A 22283-nucleotide genomic window follows, 5' to 3' on the forward strand; every position below is an offset into this window, starting at 1 on the left:
ATGGATAACTGGAGTTGCACTGTAGTACAGTAGAACCTCTTCCACGCGTTCTGAAAAAAAAAGAGAACCTCAAGAAAAAAAGCATACTAACCGAAAAAAAACTTATGATCGGAAGCCGCTGAATAATTGGCCTACACAACCGTAGTTGGCATCTACGTAATGCAAAGCGTTGCAGCACGAGACACCAATGTGAGCCCAGATGATGGGATTCAAGTGGCCCCGAGATGTGCATTGTCATTTTTATAGCTTTGGCTCCTCAAATTCGGCCTTGGTCATCATTCTTTGAACGGGGCATTTTGGTGGGAAGTTTTGACATGGCCACTCCACACAAATTGTTGGAGCACGAATGTGAACGCACGTCGAGCTCGGGCTTAAGCGACCTGAGATGCACATTGTTGTTTTCCTGTTGCATAGTGTTTTTAAGACTGCGACAAGAAATATAAATGAACCCGAGCTGGTGGGCCACACCGGAATACAGTGCCTATGATGCCTCCAGAGTGATACGTGGTGCTCCCTTTGTGCTGCCTGCAGCAGGGAATGGCAGTGTGTTTGGGCTGTCATTTATTAAAGGGGTGCTATGATTCCAACGGCACCATGACCCACACGCTGGGAAACATAAGCGAAGATCCTTATTGTAATATGGCTGGCAGCAATAGCTGTGAATATAGTGCAGCAATGACCCGGGAGGAACGTTGCTGACGCCGGAATATGAAACTTGGTGTGCACCAGCATTTTCATGTGAGACAGGCAGGCAGGAATCCTGCTGTTCTCGATGGCACACACCTCACGTCTTTTCTTGCTTACATGCGCTCTACCTGCCTGAAAACATATTGTACGGTCGCAGTTTGACATCTACAGAACTTTGGTACCCAAAAGTCATGTTCCTTGGGAACGTATAAACCAGTAAAAAACAAGCATAACAGTATTGGGTAATTTTTCGCATTCTCAATTGTGAACGTTGGTGTCTGAAAATCATACATAATGGGATCATATCAATGAGGTTCTACTGTATTATATTAATAAGTTGAAATTACCCAGTGAGAGCTGATTTCAGCATCAAAATAACAAAGATCTTACTTCATAGAAATATATAGAGTCTGTCAGGTGCAGGCTGGCCAAGTTGGAATCAAATTAACCAAAAAAAAATTAATGTAAGTCAATACAGTGGAAGTCTACTGTACTAGTAGTGCATCTTTTTCGGGCAGGGGCGAGGTTCACCAAAAAGGAGAATGCCTCGAGAACTGTTGTAGCAAAGATGTAACACATTTAAAGATGTAATCTATCCCAACAACATAGCCACAATGAAAGACACGTAGGCATATGTCACTATGGTTGTGTCGTTATGCTGCATTGTGTCCTTAACTCTTTCCTTACCATGAGGAAAATAGGCGCTTTTTGTAGGTTACAGCAGATTTTTTTTTCTGTAGGAACTACTGCACTCATTATTTTACGTAATACATAAACAAAAAGCACAATGGATGTACTTTTCACGCATAAAAGTTTTATTAATGAGTTATATTTCATAAAGAAGATACAAATTGCCAGAATCAAGATTGTGGTATAAAACTGAACAAAGTTTGTAAAGACAAGTTTGTACTGTCTACTAAGAAAAATATATTAAAAAATTATGCAATATACAAAATGTATTACCCTCTAATGAGCACCATCTCCCAAAAAATGAAAATATTTTAATTGAACAGGTACTCCACTACAAAAATATAACTGCAAGCACTACAGTTGGGAGTGCCAGGCTGCGACCACAGATGTTCCGGGATGGTTTGCATAGTTTCTCTCATCAAAGTCCAATGAATAGGCAGCATCCTGAGACTCACTGCTGCTTGATCCATCAATAAAATCAGCCACAGACTCGGCAGGATTACGACATCTGCAATCTTTCGAAGCGTGCACGCCGCTCCCCAAGGTGGCCATTTTTGTCTTCTACTTCGACGATCGGGAAACTTTGGGGGGCATTAAAAAATTACCGCTTGGCGTGAAAAGAACTTAACTGCTTAGAAAAAAGAATGTAGTTCTTCTCCTTCCCGTCCAGTGGTGCAGTTTATCCATGAGCGATGTGTAAGGTCACTAAAGTGGTGTTTCAAACTATTGTTAGCCGGCTAAGTATGTCCAATGAGCGCAATACAAAAAGAGTTAAACAAGCACCAACTAGCCAAACATGTCCTCCTGGAAATATATCAGCACACAAAAAGAAAGTGAAGTACTTGCTTGTCTTTCTTTACTAGTACTAATATAGTATTCAGGCATAAATGTTAGATCTTCCAATTAGTTGTCAAAATATATTATACATTTGTAAAGAAGAGGAACACTGGGTTAGCCAAATGTCTATATTTGCATGACAAAGAAGCGCAATTTCTGCAGATAGTATTTTCCCCGAGTTCTCTTGCAATGATTTGCCATGTACAGTTCATGCCACATGTATATTTCGTGCCTTTCTACATTAACGTTACTGCGTCAGTAAACCCTTGAGTTGATAGTTCACCTCTTGTTCATTATTTTATTTGTCCTGCATTTTTTTGTGCACTAATCGACTATGAAGTACTATTACGAACTCACGCAAGTCACACACTTATTGAAAACTGTGCTATCTGTTGTAGTATAGTAAACGAAAACTGTGTCCACGTGTTTTGCAGGATGTGGGCAGGCAGTACCTGGAACAGCTGATTGAGAGGCAAGAGTTTGAGCGAGCGGCCGAGATGTGCCCAACTGTGTTTGGGGCGGACGCACGCTTCTGGGAAGAGCTGGTGTACCGCTTTGCACGCCTTCGGCAGCTGCGCTGTCTGGCCCCTGTGCTGCCTCAGGGGGGCCTTGATCCCACTGCCTATGAAATGGTGCTCAATGAATTCCTCCAGCTAGACCCCGAGGCCAGTATAACCTACTGCATTCACTTTATTGTGTTGCCATTACTGTTTCATTCATCTGTGCACCCTCATGTCAGTGCTCACATATCACAGTTGACGTTATGGTTGTCAACTCTCGATTGGACAAAGTTAGGATGGAAGGGGGGCTGGCAATGACCAACCCTGTCAGTGCCACCAGTTTGTGCATAACACTGAAGTATTTTAATGCAATTAACATTCCTAGGGTACTTCACGCACTTTCCAAAGTATCTGTCTGTCCGTCCGTCCGTCTGGCTGTCTGTCTGTCTGTCTTCTCTAAATGTTTTCCCGTAGTCTATGGTTGAATGGGCAGCGCTTCAAGCTACCATGTTGAGGGAACAGGGTTCAACCGTCGGACCAACTTGGATCATGGTGGTATGGCACTGTATACCTATGTGCTGCTCTTCAGCAACCCTCTTTGACAATGACATGGGTCACTGGGGCTGCACGACTGGGTATGTAGCATGGGTGTGTACAGCTCTTCTATGAATCTCTTTCAGGCTGACTTGGAGCACTGTATATATACCACTCAATCTGTGCTGGTCTTCAATGAACCTCTTCGATGCTAACTTGCATCACTGGGTATATGCCATAAGATGCGTGCCGGTCTTCAATAAACACATTTGATCGCAACTTCGGTAACTAGGTAATTGCCACTGGGACAGTGCTGCTGTGTAATAACAAGTTCCCTTTAATTTCTCCGATGCTTGGCAGAATCGAGCCTGCACAGAGTTTAAGGTGGCACAGCTTTTGCATTGGGAAGCAGCACCCAGTAGCAGCAGTGCAGCAGGAGAGGAGCCCGGCTGAATTTTTATTTTGACCAGCCAATTTCGCAATGAGCAATTTCGACCAGCTGGATGTGGCATTAGAAAACCCTTGAAATTTCTCCGAGGCTTAGCAAAATCGAACGCATGTCACATGGTTTCTGTTGTAGCTTCTACGGGGCAGCCGGACGGAAGGGTTACGGCATGAGGCCTAAAGGGCCGGGGCACGCAGCGCCGCAAGAAAAGAGCCGGACTGCTCCAGTCGGGGACCAGACAAAGAATGCATTTTTATTTCTCTGAGGGGAAGCAGAAAGGCAGCTTACAGCGTTTGGCGCTGAGTGGCGCCCTGATGTAAAGACCCAAAACCGAAACCAGAAGTTAACACAGGATACCACAGTTTCTCCTAGGACAGCAGCCTGATGCTGTAGCAAGCTGTGCCACAAGTGCGCTGGGAGTGTGCCCTTCAGTGAATGTCTCACGCCAATGCTTTAGCGAGCTGCACCATGCATGTGCTGGGTATGTACAGCTCTTTTAACACTTTCCTGTCTGTGCCTATGCCCATCGACAATATGTTGTTGATGGTTTCAACATAGATTTTCTCCCGTTTGGAGCGCTTATGGACCGCTAGCACCATCCAGCGCATGAAAGGACTACTATTTTTTAAGTTTCGCTTTTGTGTTTCCTTTTTTGGCCGTGGGAGGGTTTTTTAAAGCGCCTTTTAATTGTGCTTGACGAGCGCACATAGTTTCAAATGTGGCGCCGACGTCGCACGCAGCTACCCCTCGGAAACAACGAGTTCCGACGGATTCCGATAAGTCTGCATCAGAATTTTGTGATGGTTGTAGCAGCGGAGACTCGGGAGATGATTTTTTACTCTTCAAACTCCAGCATGGACGGTGAAAGTGAGTCAAGTAGCCCCAGAACGTCGACAGGTATCCACCAGTAAGTTACGTTTTCTACTCCGAACCATTGCATCACAGCCGCGATCAGATCTAAAGACATCCGGTGTGTTCTAAAGGCCGCAGTTCTTACCTGCAGGGTGTCAACGTCATTTGGACAGGACCCCTTGTCGGCGGCGGCACAAAGAATTGAGTTGTGCGCGAGAAGACGGCCGGCAGTTGACCTCGGCATTGCGCTCTGCGCGGCCGTGCGGCGCTTCGTAAGAGCCGTCCACTTCGCGCTGCTCCTCACAGCAGAAATAATCACCGAGATATGCAACATGACTATTAACTATGCGTGGATGCATATTTTTGGAGAGGCAGCCATACAGTGAGAGAGACAGATCATGGAAAGAAGTGACTCCCGATGAGATAAAGAGGTTTATCAGACTTCTCATTTACATGGGTATCGTGCAAGTGCCGCGCTTGCAGTGCTACTGGAGGACGCGGATATTATTTTCTGGTCTTCTTAATTCTGCCTCCGGTAATGCCAAGAAATCGATTAAAACCGTTGCTTGCATTCCTCACTGTGTCCGACTCTGAGAAGACAACTGCCACATCCCACGGCAAGCTGCATCGTGTAGCCTCGTTGCTGAAGCACATCAATGCCTCATCCGCTCAATTCTTTCAACCTGATCGGAGCTTTTCCATTTACGAGAGGATAGTAAAGTCCAAAGGCAGATCCGGAAATAGTACATGCGGGACAAAGTTATCAAATGGGGATATAAATTGTGGGTTTTGGCGGACTCCAAATCCGGTTACACTGTTCAGTTCAGTCTATGCATGGGAAAGTGTGAAGCACCAAGCGCACATGGGCTGGCATTCGATGCTGTGATGTTGCTGGCAGAGGGCTACCTGGATCAAGGCTACATAATTTATTTAGACAACTTTTACACCTCGACATCCTTGTTTGTACACTTGTTGGAGCGCAAGACGCTTGCTTGTTGTACAGTGCGTAAGGATCATTGGGGCTTTCCAACCGAGCTGAAGGACACTCAATGGGAAAAAAAAGCAAAGAGAGGAGATGTTCAGTGGCTACGGGATCAGGACGTTCTATACTTACAATGGAAGGACAAGCGTGTTGTTTACATGATGTCGACAGCCCACACAGCCAACAAATTTGTACTTGCGAAGTGCAGAAGGAAAGTGAACAATAAGTAGAAAGAAGTATCCGTGAAAAAGCTGATGCTGATTGACAAGTACAATGTGGGCACGCTCGGCGTCAATAAATCGGACCAGCTAATTGGGACATGCAATGTTCTGATGAAGTGCGTGTGCTTCTGGAAAACGCTGTTTTTCCACAATATAGATATTGCTGTTGTAAGCATCTTTACTCTATTTGATGAGCACCATCGGCAGCATCCCAAAGTGCCTGAATTGTCAAGAGGTTCGCGATCAGTTCGCGTTGAGGCTAGAGCTGGGGAGCAGCTCATAGGACTTGATGAGCAACAACATCCAGACCCCAAGGCTCCTCCTGCTCTTCCCGCTACAATTGCCCCTAAGGATCAACAGCACAAGCCCCAGAAGCTACAAAGGTACAGGAACTGCAAATTGTGCTATCAAGAACGGAAAGTTGAACAAAAAACTAATGTTTTCTGTGAGATCTGCTCCGCAAGCTTGTGCTTCACCACATCACGCAATTGCTTTGTGCGGTGGCACGATAGCCACTAGGGATAACATTTTCCTTTGTAAAAAAATAACTTGTACAGATAGAAAGTTTATATTTGCAGGAATGTTATATACAGCCTTTTTCTTCAAAATGTGTATTTTGGATTTTAAAAATTTTCTCTTGGTGCAAAGCAGCATCGACGTTTTTGCGGAGTTTTCTCGTTTTTGTTACAAATCTTTTATTAATTTTTTTCAAATGGGTATAAATATTTGGTATCAAATAATACCATTAGAAAGCACATTCCTTCTTCTACATATTGATACTATACATTTTAATATCAAACATTTGGTGTATCAGCAAAAAAATTGTTTACTAGGCCACCCAAAAAGTACTTATTTTCTCGCGGACAGGAAAGTGTTAATGAACATCTCACGCACTTCGATCATGTTTCACTGGGTGTGTGGCCAGAGATGGAACAATTACTTGGTGTTTGCACGTACTTGGGTCACCGAGTATGTGGCAATGTGTAACATATGTGTCGCTTTTCAATGAACCTCTTTCACGCCGCCATGTGGCACTGTAGGTGTGGGTCTATGTAGGTACCCCGTTCGGAGAAACACTTTGATGCCGACTTAAAGTACTGGGCCACTCGGGATGTGCTGGTCTCCAATGAACCTCTTTGATGGCAACTTGGGTCACTGGTTATGTGCCAGTCGGTGTGTGCCGCTCTTCAATCATTGTCTTTGACACTGACTTAGTTGACTACATATGTCCCACTGGAAATGTGCCGCTCTACAGTGGCGAAAAAGAGCTCTTCAGTTTCTCTGATGCAGAGCCGAAACAAGCCCACGTCACAAGGGTTCCTCTCGAACAGCAGCCCGATGCATTAGCAGGCTGCACCACAAATGCACTGGTTATGTGCCACTCTTCAGTGAACCCATCACTAACTTGTGTCAATGAGTCTGTGCCACAGACTGTGCGGCAACTGAGGGAACAATTCTCAATGCTCACAGGCACCGGCATGTCACTCTTCTCGTCTTGAGGCCGTGTGTGGACTTCTCGGCAGTGTTACTAGGTGGCACAGCATGCCCAGAAAGAAGCGCGAGAAAAGAGTTCGATTGCCTTATAACGCATTTCTCAGCGTTTGCATGCACCAGCGTGCCATGCATTTCAGCGGGCCATTCATTTCGGAGGCCATGCACAGGCTCTACAGCTGCAACTCTAGATGGTGCCGAGTCTTCTTAGGGTAGCGTAAAAGAGTCCCGCTGCAGTACACACCTCATACATAACTCGTTTCGACCATGGCAATACATTGTGTTGCTATATTGATTCAGTGGTAACGCGTCACTGTCGGCAGTCATCGTGGAATGGCTTCTGCCACTTGTTTAAGTCCTGCCGTGTCACTACTTACTAAAAGGTGCAGGAACTGCCTGGATAACACGGCTACCGATACAGACAGATATACAGTAGAACCTTGTTAATTATACCCCCGCTAATGTGGAAAATTGCATAATTCGGACTCGTCCTCTGATCCCAGCAGGCGTATACATTATTTAAGGCAATGAAACTTTACTTAATTTGCACGTATTTGGCCACTGATCGGCTGATTTGGACACCTCTCAGAGCTTGGCGAGCATGGAGCGCCACAAATTTGCGACGTAAAAGATCAGAAATAGCTTTGAAGCTTTTATTCTTGTGTTTACCACCACACATAGCCCCGCATTGGCTGCATGCCTTCATAACTGCATAGCCGCCATCCACAATTGTGTTGATAATGGCCACAGTTTTGTCCGCAGCAGTTGCCACTAACAGTAGTTTTATTTTGACTTTGTACACATATCGGCCATGTGCCTTGATAACTGCATAGTCGCCGTCTATCACGTCAATAGCGACTGCTGTTTCGTTTACAGTTGGAGCAAATGGTAGTTTCTTTTTGACTCAGTGCACACATCGGCCACGTGCTTTTAGAACCAAAAGGTGATGATCCATGATCTGTGATCCATAATCCGTGACTCATGATCGCATTGATAGTGGCCACAGTTTCGTACACAGTGGTTACGGCAAAGAGTAGCTTCATTTTGACTCTGTGCAAAGCCATCGAGAATGAAGAGCACCATCTACATCGCAATGAGCAGCGACCTTGCAACACTGGCAAGAAAGTAATCGGGACATGTGCACAGTAGTGAAAAGCGTGTCTCAGATAAAGACACACTCTGCGGCCCCGCTATGAAGGTAGTCACGGGGCCTTCACCGCTGTGAGTGCTAATCAGTTGCAAGATGAGAATTGCAGCTTCCGCACTGCTTTTGTACGAAATAGAAACAGCATTTGCTTATTCATTCAGTAAAGAAAAGCGCGCTGGCACAGTAAGCATGTGTATATTGCTTTCTTGATACCCTCGATAATTTGATATTCAGTTAATGCAGACATATTTTTTCGGTCCCATGAAATCTGAATAAAGGTTTTACGGTACTGTTAACGACCAGGGCCTATAACAGAACTAGAACCACAACCAAAATGAAACTGCATTTATGTTTATGACAGTGCAACAGAAAATGAAAAAAATGTGCAATCAAGCTGTCGGGCATTATTCTTAAAAAATCTGGTTTACTGGTTGTCATTAAGTGAGAAAAAAAAAGTCTGGACAATTGGTTCGTCTCGAATGAGTCAAGTTGACTCGGCACATTTAGCATAAGTCTAGGCTGTGCTATTAAATTTTGTACAGTTGGAAACCTTAGTTGATACTGGTAAAACAAACCATAATAACACTGAGAATGGTCCATGATACCCAAAGTCAATATTATGCAAAATAAGGGTTGTGGTATGCTGTGAAATGGCAGAACTTTGCATAAATCACTGCTGAGTGTGTGATTATTGAATCCTGAAAGTTATTTAAAACGTAGTTAAAGGATTGGGAGTTCCCGTAAAAGAAAAAAAAGAAAATTATGGCGACCGCTCTGCTTAGCTCAGACAGCGAGGTACAACTACAAGTCATCAGGCAAGCCAAAGATGCCGCTGGGATCCAAGGGCTCCTAGGCCTCATCTCAGGGAAGGGAGATAAACTCCTCTGACACGTGTCGTTTCCATTAAAAGTGGTTTCATCAGCATGGCAATGCTACAAACACATTAGCAGCATGGCGCATTAATGTTGTCCACATTTTTCTGAATGCTGGCTGCTGACAAATGGCAGTTTCCTCACACAATGGCAAGGTTTTTCTTTCGACAAGAAAATGGGTCCAAGCAATATTTCTGCTGTGCTGGCCAACCTGAATGTATCGCTGCCTACACAAGCAGTGGCTACAATTTGTTTCTTGTGCAAAATAATGGTGAATAGAATAATATGGCGTCATAATTTTATCTTTGGTGAAAAGCGACAACCACTGTCAGTCCTGTAGCATGAATGGGACCTGCGATATAAAACGTCTATACTGCGCCGAGTATTACGAGGCACACAGAAAGATGAAGGAGCTCACACATATGAGTGCACAGATTAAGAACTGTTTATTTCTCATGGAATTCATCAAAAGTGGAGAAAAATTAAATGGGGACAGGTAAATTGTATGACAAAAGATCAAACAAGGATAAGGTCAACATAGCAAGAAAACTGATTCAAAATGCATGATCAAGTGCTTGCCTTGGAACTTTGTCTTTATTGCCTCTATGCGCAATCATGCACTTTTTGAAGATTTCTGCATCTGTTAAGGCCACAGACGATGTGCGAATGCATCTTTCTTCACTAGATACCAGGCTGGTGCAAACCATGAGAAAAAGCATACTAACCGGGAAAACGGACGATCCAAAGTACCTAAAAAAATTTGACAGACTCCACTATTGTTGACATCTACATAATCCAAAGCGTCGCACTGGTCATTGCAGCACGAGATGCCGACGCACGTTGAGCTGGTGGTGCTCCGGCGGCCCACCTTGCATTTTGTTATTTTCCTATTGCGGGGCATTTTTAAGAGGGCGACGGAAAACCGAGATGAAATCGAGCTGGTGGGTGACGCTGGATGCCGCCTGCAGCAGGCAACAGCAATGCATTTGGATTGTCGCCTACCAAAAGTGTGCAGTACCCTACCAGTGGCACAACACAGTATAAAATAGATCTGTGAAGATGCTTATCGCAATAGGTTTGATAACGCTAGCTGTGAATGCAGGGTGCGATGACCCGTGTGGAGAATTGCTCGTACTGGAATAAAAAGCTGTGCGCGCCGTCATTTTCATGTATGATGGGAACGCTCGCCTCGCGCATTTTCTTGTTCGCATGGGATCTAGCAGCCGGGAAACCTATACGATCGCAGTCTGCAGCAGCGAACGGTGGCATGTTTCGGCTATCGCCTATTAAAAGTGTGCGCTACGCTTCCGACAGCACCATGCGCTGTGAAACAGATAGGCGAAGATGCTTATTGTGATAGGATTAGTGGTGATAGCAGTGAATGCCACGTGCGACGACCCCAGAGAAGATTTGCTGGTACTGAAATGAAAAACTAAGAGCGCGCCGGCGTTGGCACGAGAAACGGGCGGGCCAGTATTGCAGTGAAGCTGCCGCAGTGGGCAGCTATGTACTGTTCTTGGTCGCACTCGCCTCGCGCATTTTCTCGTTTGCATGGGATCTAGCAGCCGGGAAACCTGTACGATCAGTCTGGAGCAGGGAACGGTGGCATGTTTCGGTTATCGCCTAATAAAAGTGTGCGCTACCCTTCGGAAAGCGCCATGCACTGTGAAACAGATAGGCAAAGATGCTTATCATAATAGGATTGGTGGTTATAGCTGTGAATGCTGCATGCGACGACCCCGGAAAAGATTTGCTGGTACTGAAATGGGAAACTGAGACTGCGCCGGCATTTTCACGGGAAACGGGCGGGCGAGTATTGCAGTGAAGCTGCCGCAGTGGGCAGCTATGTACTGTTCTTGGTTGCACTTGCCTCGCGCATTTTCTCGTTTGCATGGGATCTAGTAGCCGGGAAACCTATACAATCACAGTCTGCAGCAGGGAACGGTGGCATGTTTCGGTTATCGCCTAATAAAAGTGTGCGCTACACTTCGGACAGCGCCATGCACTGTGAAACAGATAGGCAAAGATGATTATCATAATAGGATTGGTGGTTATAGCTGTGAATGCTGCATGCGACGACCCCGGAGAAGATTTGCTGGTACTGAAATGGGAAGCTGAGAGCGCGCCAGCGTTGGCACGAGAAATGGGCGGGCGAGTATTGCAGTGAAGCTGCCGCAGTGGGCAGCTATATACTGTTCTTGATCGCACTCGCCTCGCACATTTTCTTGTTTACATAGGATCTAGCAGCCGGAAAACATATCATACGATCGCAGTTTGGCCACGTGCTGAACGTTGGTGCCAAAAAAATTTTTCTCTTCAATGCATGAACCGGTAAAAAATTTGCGTAACTCAATTGGGTCATTTTTTGTGTTCTTCATTGTGAACATTGGCACCGGGAAAACATATGCATCTGGAAAGTATCAATGATGTTCTGCTGTATTGGCACATGGTATTGACGGTGAAAAAAAAAAAGAAAGAACAACAGCAAAACTGTCAATAACTTAACTCTTTTTATTGAGCAAACATTGTGTCCACAAAAGCAAGTTACACTCAAAGCGCCGTGATAGTGGCGAACACAGTCGGCAGTCGGCGAAATCTCTTCTGCGGGTCAAGCGCATCGGCTTTTATACATGAGCCATCGAAGGTTTCAGAGTAATCGCTGATGCCCGTGTGTCATCCAGAAAGTACTACGCGATTCACATTGCACGTTCAATCAGATTACACAAGGGTCGGTGACAAGAGACAAAGTATAGAACCATTGATAACGTTCTGGAAACTTCTGATACATGCAGGCACATCTTACACTGAGTGACATTTAACATTTCTTAGCCAGTGAAAAGTGGTCACCTGAGAAAGGTAAACGTGTACACATGTCAGTATGCAGTGTTTTCAAGTATTCGATCAATATTCGCTTCAGTTTGAATTTTGATATGTGAATTTTAGCGGTATTCAAAACAAACGAACATTAATTTGAAAACATGTGATATAGTCAGTTTGAGTTCCTGCGAACAAGTCACATTCCCACTAACCTGGCTCACAGCCAGGACAGACCAACAATGAAATGTTCGTTTATTGTTGCCAGTCTATTTTTTTTAACCCGTTCGATTATTCAAACATCTCTGTGGCAATGCGACATTCTTTATTGAAGTATTACATAATGGCTACCGAAAATTTCTAATGTGGCACGGAATCTCACTAAATTTTGCTGACAGGATCTCATGCGCATGATGTCAGAATAAGGTTAGCCATGAAAAAAGTCAGCACCGTTCAGGTCAGCACCCATAATCACTTGTGCAGGTGAGGTGGACTGTTTGGGTGGTTTCTCGGCTTTCCGAGAGCCATGCAGCCATTGCAAATAGATCTGTGTCAACACGCCAACCTGGCAATAGACTGCAATTTTCATTGCCAATACCCGGCGAAGCAGCACTGATTAGGTCTAACAACGAAGGCAGTGTGACCGTGCTGAAGTTTTGCCACTTACCTGTGTTACAGGTTATTTACGAGCTGTGGCAGTGCTGCATACACAGGGTGGCTGCCGAAACCAGCTGCGGATTCTTCCCGCCAAATGTCTTCTTAGTTGACAGTCGGCAGGTCTACAACCCATCACCCATCTCTCCATAACAATATTTACAGAGTTGTAGAAGCACTATTGTATGCTTCTCGCACATAAAAGGGATTTGGCAAGTATGAACATAGGAAACTTTAACGTTATACCAAAAACGGCCTTAAAATGCTCCTCCTGCAGTCGTCGACATTATCATGGCGTCATGACACAGCAAAATTTGCAGACACCAGGTAGCCATAGGGCTAGGTACGATCATGATGCTCATAAAAAACTAAATTCAACACATTCTAAACTAAACGTTCAAAAACTAAACACATTCCTTTTAGCTGCAGTCACGTGTGGCAGTTGCAGCAATCGCGTGAAGCAAGCCACTATACGTCATGATGCACATTCACATCCTGCATACTGCAACTTGCTCGTAGAAACAAATATATTATAATAAGGCACATATTGTTCTCCTATGCTTGCCAGTGTATTTCTTTCTAGGGCTCAGATGGCTTGCAACTTCATTTGCTGAAAGAATGTGGCAGTTTTGCCCGAAGGTTGAAGCATTGACAGCAATAGCAAGATACGCATACTCCTCGAGCAATGTTTAACTTCAGTCGATCCCGGATATATCGAATCCGGATATGTCGAATTATTGCCTATATCAAACAGTTGAAAAATCTCCTTGGGAATCCTATGCAAAAGTAGAGCGCTATTGTTCGCCTATATAGAACTCCCATGCGCCGGCATATCGATGTATTTAACTCCATGCTGAGCTGCGCCCTGGCAAGTGCGCCTCTGCCGCCATACGCCACCCCTGCAAGTGTGCTTGTCCCATCGCATACCACCCCCACAAGTGTGCTTCTCCTTACGAAGCTCTCGCAATGTTCCTGCGATCTAAAGTGCCGCCCCGCACTCCGAGAAAGGGGCGTGTGGGTAAAAGGCACATGACGAGGAGCACTTGGAGTGCGATTGGGTGTGAAAGGGAAGCGGGAGGGAGAAACCATGCTGATCGCAGGCGACCATTTCCTGTGGTTTGGTTGGCTGACACTGCTGGCGCAGCGAGACGAACGAGGTCAGTCCAGCTTGGGCTTGTGGTAGTGCGGAGACGCGGAGCGGTGTGTCTTTTTTTAATCACAAGGCCAACGCAAAGGCTTGAGGCTCGTGTGGTGCAGTGCATTTTTCTTTCCGCTTTTGGCACGTGTTCCGGAGCCATGGCCGCGAAAAATACGCAAGAATTTGGATTTTTCTACAAAGGCAGACATCATTCGATGGGTGGAGGCTGGCGAGAAAAAGTCATCGGTCGCCGCGGCGTTCGGAATTGTTTGCAACACCTTGAGTACTATCCTCAAGTACAAAGCCAATGTTAAGCTGAAGGCAGTGTAGTCCACTCGCCCTGGAACGTGTCATGTGTGCGTCCCAACCTTTGACAAGGTCAAGAAGGCATTGTATGCCTAGTTTTTGGAGACACGTGCCAAGAACATACCTGTTGACAGCCCAATGCTCATGGAGAAGGCCAAATGGTTTGCTGTGGCCTTCGGAGAAGAAAGCTTTACTGGTGGCACAGGTTGGCAGCGGCGATTTAAGAGTCGCTACAGCATCGTCGGAAAGACCCTTTCGGGCGAAAGCGAGGCGACTAGCACAAGTCACATAGAGAACTGTAAGAAGACAGGACAGGCGCAAACCGCTGATACTTGGCATGATGAAGGGAGAACACAAAAGGAAGAGCCCGATGTAGAAGAAATGAAGTTTAGCAGGATGCGTTGTTGGGCAAGTTGGTTCATTGTAATAGGAAACATTGGTTGCGCTTTCTAGACAATCACATGTAAGAAGACAGGACAGGCGCAAACCGCTGATACTTGGCATGATGAAGGGAGAACACAAAAGGAAGAGCCCGATGTAGAAGAAATTAAGTTTAGCAGGATGAGAACTGGTTGTCTGAAGAGTGGCCAAATATTTCCAACGGCTTTTTGCCGTCACGAATGTTCAACACAGATGAGACGGCACTGTTTTGGCAAATGCTGCCAAACAAAACTCTGCATCTGAAGAGCACTGCATGCCATGGTGGCAAGAGCAGCAAAAAGCGCGTATCGATATTGCTTGCTGCAAATATGAATGGGTCATGCAAACTACGGCTGTTTGTTATCAGAAAGAGCAGGTCGCCATGCTGCTTTAAGAACGCGAAAGCCTTCCCAGTTCAAAACACGTCCAATAAGAAAGCTGGGATGATATGCGATTTTTTTCGTTGAGTGGCTACAGGTGTGGGATGCCGAACTGGAGAAGTCTGGCCGCAAAGTTTGTCTTCTTCTTGACAATTGTTCGGCCCATCATGACGTCTGCCCATTAAAGCAGATCATCCTCAAGTTTCAGCCGTCAAACACAACGGTGAAACTTCAGCCTCTTGACGAAGGCATTGTGAAAGCGTTTAAGGTTGGGTACAAATGACGACTGGTGCAGAGGCTCCTAATCAACCTTCGATTAGGAATCGAACTCAAGGTGGACCTCCTCGGAGCCATTCAAATGCTGGCTGGTGCTTGGAACAACGTGAAGGAAAGCACAATTGTGAACTGCTTCCACAAAGCAGGCTTTGTGGTAGCTGCAGACGACGGATGTCTTGACAGTGAAGACGATGACGCTGTATGCCTGAACAGCGAATTTCGCGAACTCTCGGCATTCCCAGGTGGCGTTACAGCACGCGATTTCATCAGCGCTGACAACGGCGTGCAAGCTGTAGCGGATCACACTGATGCGGAAATTGTGGCTGACATCATGGGTGACGAGGACGCAGACTCAAGCAGCGGCGAAGGTTCCAACCGAGAGGACCAACCACCATGCACTGCAGCTGAACTTGCATCAGCTTTCAGCGTCATTCACCGCTGTTGTGGCACAATGGAAGGAGCTGGCCTTTCTCATTTGGACACTGTCAACAAGCTTGAGGACAGCTTAATGAACTTGATGGTGCAGAAGAAAACGAAAGCTACGGTCCCAGATTTTTTCTTCTGAAATAAAGTGCTCTGGTCACGGCGCTGTGTTCTTGTTTTTATATGCGCCTTGGAGGCAAAGATCGGTAAGTTCCCGTTAGTCGTGACATCAGGAAACTGCCTTGAGGTGTGTGGAGTTGTTAGAGAATGCTTTTGACATGCATATTTTATATTTCAAATTATCGATATATGGAACTATTTCGCGATCCCCTTCGAGTTCGATATATCCGGGATTGACTGTATACACAGCTGAAACACAGTGGCACATGGCACGCAAGGCAGCCCCTGCTGGGCTGAAGGAACAGTGCCCTGCCATCTACCAGGCATCTCACACTGCTGGCGTGACGAGGAGTGCCGACAGTGGCATTGCAAGCATCGCGCCCCAATGGTGCACACGATGAGACTAGCGGGAAACTGGCGGCGCTAGTTACCATCCAGTGAAGTATTAGTTAATGTTAGCTTAAGGTTTAATGTCGATTTCACTCAGACCAGAGCATCCACACAGCAGCTCAGCCGGAATGCTAGGCTGCTTATAGTGAACATGCGCACAGGGCTCGTGCCAGCAGCAGAAGGTAGAATGTTGCCCTTGCTCCATCACTGAGATGATTGAGCACAGCGTTGGGGGCACATCCACTTTGATCAATGCTTGATCATTTTTGCAGGCTAGCGCACTTTGCATCTCTGGGGACCCTTTAACGCTCCAGGTGTGACCAAAGCATGCATCCTAAGCGGGACGGGACGACAACGGTGGCGGTATCAACAGCATGAATGAGCCTTGAGTGTCCGGTGTAATCGCTATCGCAATAAGAACTAAAAGTCCGAGGTGCCATACAGTTACTGCTTTAATCCAACCAGACTGGTAATTGTGTGACAATGTTTTGCTTCCACTCTGCTGCTAGTCTTGAAATTGGTGTCTCTCTTTGTGCAGGGCTTCCTCAAGCTCATCTGCGAGTGGGACTCGGCACTGTACAGTGTGCCAACTGTGGTGAATGCCGTACGGGACCGCCTTAGCTATGAGCCATCCAGTGTACCGCTGCTGAAAGGGCTGGCCCATCTCTACTCCCTCGAGGGCAAGTTTGACCTTGCCATCGCCATCTACCTTGAGTGAGTGTCACCTGGGATTTGGAGACTTTGTGGGATGCGTATGCGCAGATCGTCATACTTTCTCATATTTTTCATAGAGTTTACATGTTCGGGCTCATTCTACAATATTATGGATGTTGCATCAAGTTCTATGAAAAATTATTTCAGTTTCCAAAAAAGCTTTAAATGCGTGGGGCAAGACTGCAAAATATGCCTAGAAAAAGAAAACTAGTTCAGCCGCCCTCTCATGGCAGTGCACAAGATGCCACAACTTGCAAGAGGTGCCATATCAATAAACACAATGTTTCTGAGAGCTCACTTTGACCTAAAAAGTATGTGCCCTAGTCTCTGTTTATGTTTGCCACTGCGTGTGGGTTGTGTAAAGGTAAGGTATCAATAATAAACTTCTTTTGTATCCCACAAAATGTGTGTACTCAATGCATTCTTTAAAGCGACACTAAAGAGAAAACTGGTTTCCCCTCTATTACAGTAAAACCTCGTTAAACCTTACCCACTTAAACAGTAGTTTCATTTTAAAAGTAGTAAAGTCAGATCCCAGACTCAGAGGCCACTGAACATAATTTGTTTTGTATCCGTATAAACTATACCAGCTTAGCGTACGTGTCGGTTAACGCGTAGTGTTTCCACTTTTTGTCGCGCAAACACGGCGGTGCGTCATCTCCATCGGGCGGCCCGGCAGAACAACAAGCCTCAGAGATCAGCACAGCGGCCTTTAAGCGCCCTGTGTGTTTGCGCATGAAGCCTCGTCAACATCAACATCATTCGGCACCGTGCCAGAGAGCTTGTGGCATCGTGCAAGCAAGAACTCGCATCATGCCAAAACTCGGATAAAGAAGATGCCGGGTGCTCAGCATAGAAAAAAAATTAGACATCGTTCATGCTATCGAACGTGACATGAAAAGTCGGTGCTGGCACGCGACATGGGTCTACTGTTGACTATAGTGTGTGGCATTTGGAATGCGCAGAAGTTGCTCTGCCACACTGCTGCGACCGCGAAGAGATTTCGGCTACAAGGTTCAACTTTTCCGCATCGTTGCCTCTGTTGTTGCCATAGTGTCGCCTAGCAACAGTGATAAGGATGACACGGAAAGCGACAGCACGGGCGATTCAGTCCCGACAGTGGCAGAAGCTGCACGTTATGTCAGCCTCATGAATGCAATAGTTGTGACAAAAACAGCACCCCGCAATGATAAGGTGCCCCGCAACTTCTGGGGCACTACCGCGCCTGTGCATAGAGAATATGCAACACCAACGAGGAATCTGCCATGCGAGTGTTTGCCGAGAAGAGAGGGCTGGCTGAAAAGCTGGCTCGTAGCTTCAGCAAATTTGAAGCTGCTGTTGTCACTGCTAGGCCACGGCGGCATCAAACGAAAATGAAACGTTTGTCATGCGAAGCAAATGAATACTACATGTTTTTTCGCCTTTGAACGCACTCTCTCTGAGTTCCATTTTTGACAGGTAAGTAGGCGATCTCATGCTGTTTCGGTTAAGCAGTACTACCGTTTAGTACGTAATTGTTCCGAGCTTTGGCCAACTATGGTTTAACGAGGTTTTGCTGTATTAAATTACCTTTCTGCAGTACCAAAAATGCCACTCTTGCCTCTAGAAGAGGCTTGACAAGCCAGAAAAAGTGAAAGAAAGAAAGATGGCTGGCAAAAGCCATTTGGAAGTTCCCACACCAGCATCGCTTTGATGTCATGGATTTTGACAGCGTCTGCTAGGGCCTAGTTAATTGTTTGTCGGTAAAGTTAGACTGCATTGTCTTTTCAAGGAGCCAAAGATTGAACATGGCAAGTTTCAGGAACCTTTGCTGAGCCAACGTAGCTTATATATGAAAGAAAAAAATTTGAAGTTTGTATTGTAACACTGACTAGAGTGTAGGCTTCCGGTGCTAAATATAAAAAATGAGACTTTGGCCTTCTTTTTCTACAAAAACAATAAGTCTATATTTCAGAAATAATGAAAATAATATTTCCAGGGTATACTTTATCAGTTTAAACTAATTTACCGTTTCTCTTTAGTGTCCCTTTAAAAAAAACCTTGTGCTATTCCCTCCCTCGGTCCCCTTGTGGTGTGTATGGAATTTTCAAAATATTAATTTGACAAGTTAGCAGGTATGGGTCATTTTTTTACATTGTAGCAGCTGTTATGTTCCAGAAAAATCCAACTTAAGCTTTAATTTATTGAAGGAAATGAACATCATGCATTCATATTAGGTATTAGGTATTCAGGTACTATTACATCTGATATTAGTGACCATTGTCCTGTCTTTCTAAATTACGATAACGAACCACTAAATAAAGGTTTACGACAGGAGCAGCTGATTATTCAACAAATAACAGCTGAGAGCATTGAATTATTCAAAAACGACATAATGAATCAAAGCTGGTCCACTGTAAAGGATAAGAAAACTGCAAATGACGCTTATGATGATTTCATTAACATTTTTACTCGTATTTACGCGAAACATTTTCCTTTCAAAACTTTCAAACCTGTAAAAAAGTCTAAAAAACCTTGGGTTACCCGTGAGCATCTGAAAATGATAAAAAGTAAAAATATCTGTTATCACTCATTCTTGCGCACACGCTCTATGGAAGTGTTGAAAGAATTTAAGAAACTTCGAAATCGACTAAATGCAGAACTTAGACGTGCTAAAGAAGCCTATTATCGTCGTATTTTTGAAAATGCTAGTCGACAACGAAGTAACGCCACTTGGAAGCTCATCAATAATATACTTGGCCGTGAAAATAAACATGCTCTGCCTGAATCCTTAACACTTGGCGGTCGTGATTTAACTGGCACAGCACTCGCAAATCACTTCAATGACCACTTCCTAAACGCAGTAACTCCATGTAATGAACATATGCAATTGGCTACAGGACGCGGTAATATGAAGCAGAGCATCTTTCTTGATCCAACAGATAAAAATGAAGTGTGTCAGACTTTTATGGGCTTAAATAATACTAAATCACTCGATGCCGATAATTTGCAGATCTCTCCTATAAAACACGTTATACATTTCATCACAGAAGTTCTTGCACATATCTTTAACTTAATTATTGAATCTGGAGTTTTTCCAGAAGCTATGAAAAGAGCCAGAGTATCAGTCATTTTTAAGGGAGGCGATCGTAACGTAGAAAGTAATTACAGGCCTATTTCTGTCCTTCCTGTCTTCTCTAAGTGCCTAGAAAAAATTATCTTTGTTCGAATTACGCGGTTCTTCAATAAATTTAATGTCCTGACAGACGCACAATTTGGCTTTCGAAGCGGCAGGTCTACTGAAACTGCATTGCTGACACTGAAAGAAGCTATAGTTCATCGCATTGAAAAAAACGAATTCACACTCGGTATTTTTTTAGATTTCAGCAAAGCTTTTGATTCCCTTGACCACAGCATTCTTTTGCACAAACTAGAATCAAATGGCATTCGTGGTAGTTGCTTATCTTTACTAGAATCCTATCTTCAAAACAGATTACAGAGTGTACACATTAATAAATGTAGCTCGTCATTCTTACCTATCACTTGCGGTGTACCGCAAGGGAGTATTCTGGGCCCCCTGATGTTCAATGTTTATATCAACGATATCGTGAACACGGACACAACAGTTAAGTACGTAATATACGCAGATGATTCAACGATACTTATCTCTGACATTAACCTGCCTCATCTAATATCCAGAGCTAACGACGTACTTTCGGAGATTTCCTCGTGGTCAAAAATCAATAGACTAAAGATTAATCCAAATAAAACTAAAGCTGTAATATTCCATGCTAAAAATAAAATAGTACCTACTCACCAGCCGTTAATTCTTGATTCACAGCAAATAGATATTGTTGATACGCATAAAATACTTGGGGTATACTTTTCATCGAACTTAAGTTGGGATGCTCACGTTAATTACCTATGTAGGAAAATCTCATCTGTAACCGGAGTCGTCTCTCGCTGCCGTAGTCTGCTGCCACTCAAGGCCAAACTTCAAATATATCACGCATTATTTAACTCACATCTAAATTATTGTACGTTGATTTGGGGCACAACAACAAAAAGAAACATAAATAAAATACTTGTTCTACAAAAAAGGATAATTCGCTACGTTGGAAACATTGAACGTCTGGGAAACACACGCAAATCATTTGAAAGGTTCAGTATCGTTCGGGTTGACAATATTTACTCATACCGCTTGTTGAACACACTCTACTTTTCAAACAGAGAACTGTCGGACTTTATTACAGCCTTATCATGTCTAGAGCGTCGTGTTATTACAGTACCTACAAGAAACACCCATATATGGTTTATACCGCAATTTCGTACAGCTTATAAATATCAAACTTTGGCATACAACGTCCCAACAACACTAAACACGTATGAAAACACAACCAGTTGCAGTAAAAAACAGTTACGTTCTTTCTTTTGTTCTATTGTTTGCTAGTAAAAGACTCAGTATCTTAAAATATCTACTATATATAACATATATGCTGCTTGCAAAACGGTTATTAAAAACATTAATTTTTTGCAGCATTTTTAGAGTGTTTGTGTGAGTGTAAATATGCGGTACTATATGTCGAAATTTGCATATGCATTTTCATGTGCATCGTATTTCAAATGTATTTGTGTGATTTATGAATGTTATATTATGCATTGTGATCTGCATCTTTTTCATTTTTTGTAACAGTGTATCTTAGTACTTTTCCTCTGCACTTTGTATAGCCGCTGCCATGTAACGGTTACCTGGGCCCCGTCAAGCCGTTTTTACGGCTTTTAGCCCAGCGGACATTCCAGCATATTGTCTGGTAAATAAACTTGAATTTGATATTGGAATGTCGAAGACAATCTCCCCTGCACTCTTCTCGTGCTCGGATGAGTGCTTGGTCACTTTTTCTGCTACAATCTTTCTTTTTTTTTCCTTTATTCTCAGTCATAAATAAAAGCCTGAAGTTAGCATCTTCTTCCAGTAAACAACATTTTAATTTTACTTCCTTCTAGCTCAGCCAAGCAACATGGAACTTCTTCAACGCACTGCATTGGTTGAACAGCCGCACCTGAGCTGTACCACTTGATTTCAATGTGAATGCCTAGGCTGCAAAGAAGATAATTTCTCATTGCATCTGTTGTCTGCAAACATTTGTTTGTGAGTTTACTATCCTTCGCTTTAGAGGCTGTTGGCGAGAAAGTGAGCGAAAGTTTACAGAGCTACGCTGTTACTTTCACGTCTCTTTATGATTACAAACGTTGCTTTAAATTACCTGGGCTCTTAGCAATACTGCTAGTTCTGGGCTCATGCAAATGAATACAAAACGCCATTGGAACTCGGGTTAACAGGTAATGTGGTTTGCAAGTACAGATTCCGCTAAAATTGTTGTTGACATGATATTAACAAATTTGTTATAGCA

The 22283-nt window shown here is 44.3% G+C and overlaps 1 protein-coding gene across 2 annotated transcripts in view; it reads left to right on the forward strand.

The window, feature by feature from the left end:
• The window catches only part of lt (vacuolar protein sorting-associated protein light), a 188939-nt gene that overhangs the window by 97592 nt on the left and 69064 nt on the right, over positions 1-22283 (forward strand). For both annotated transcript variants that reach the window (XM_065441321.2, XM_065441319.1), the window contains exons 14-15: positions 2649-2879; positions 16718-16893. In XM_065441321.2, coding sequence (XP_065297393.1) covers positions 2649-2879; positions 16718-16893 — 407 coding nt within the window. The remainder of the gene's footprint in view (positions 1-2648; positions 2880-16717; positions 16894-22283) is intronic.

The sequence above is a fragment of the Dermacentor albipictus genome, chromosome 1 (genome assembly GCF_038994185.2).
Source record: "Dermacentor albipictus isolate Rhodes 1998 colony chromosome 1, USDA_Dalb.pri_finalv2, whole genome shotgun sequence".
Classification (NCBI taxonomy): Eukaryota; Metazoa; Arthropoda; class Arachnida; order Ixodida; family Ixodidae; genus Dermacentor; species Dermacentor albipictus.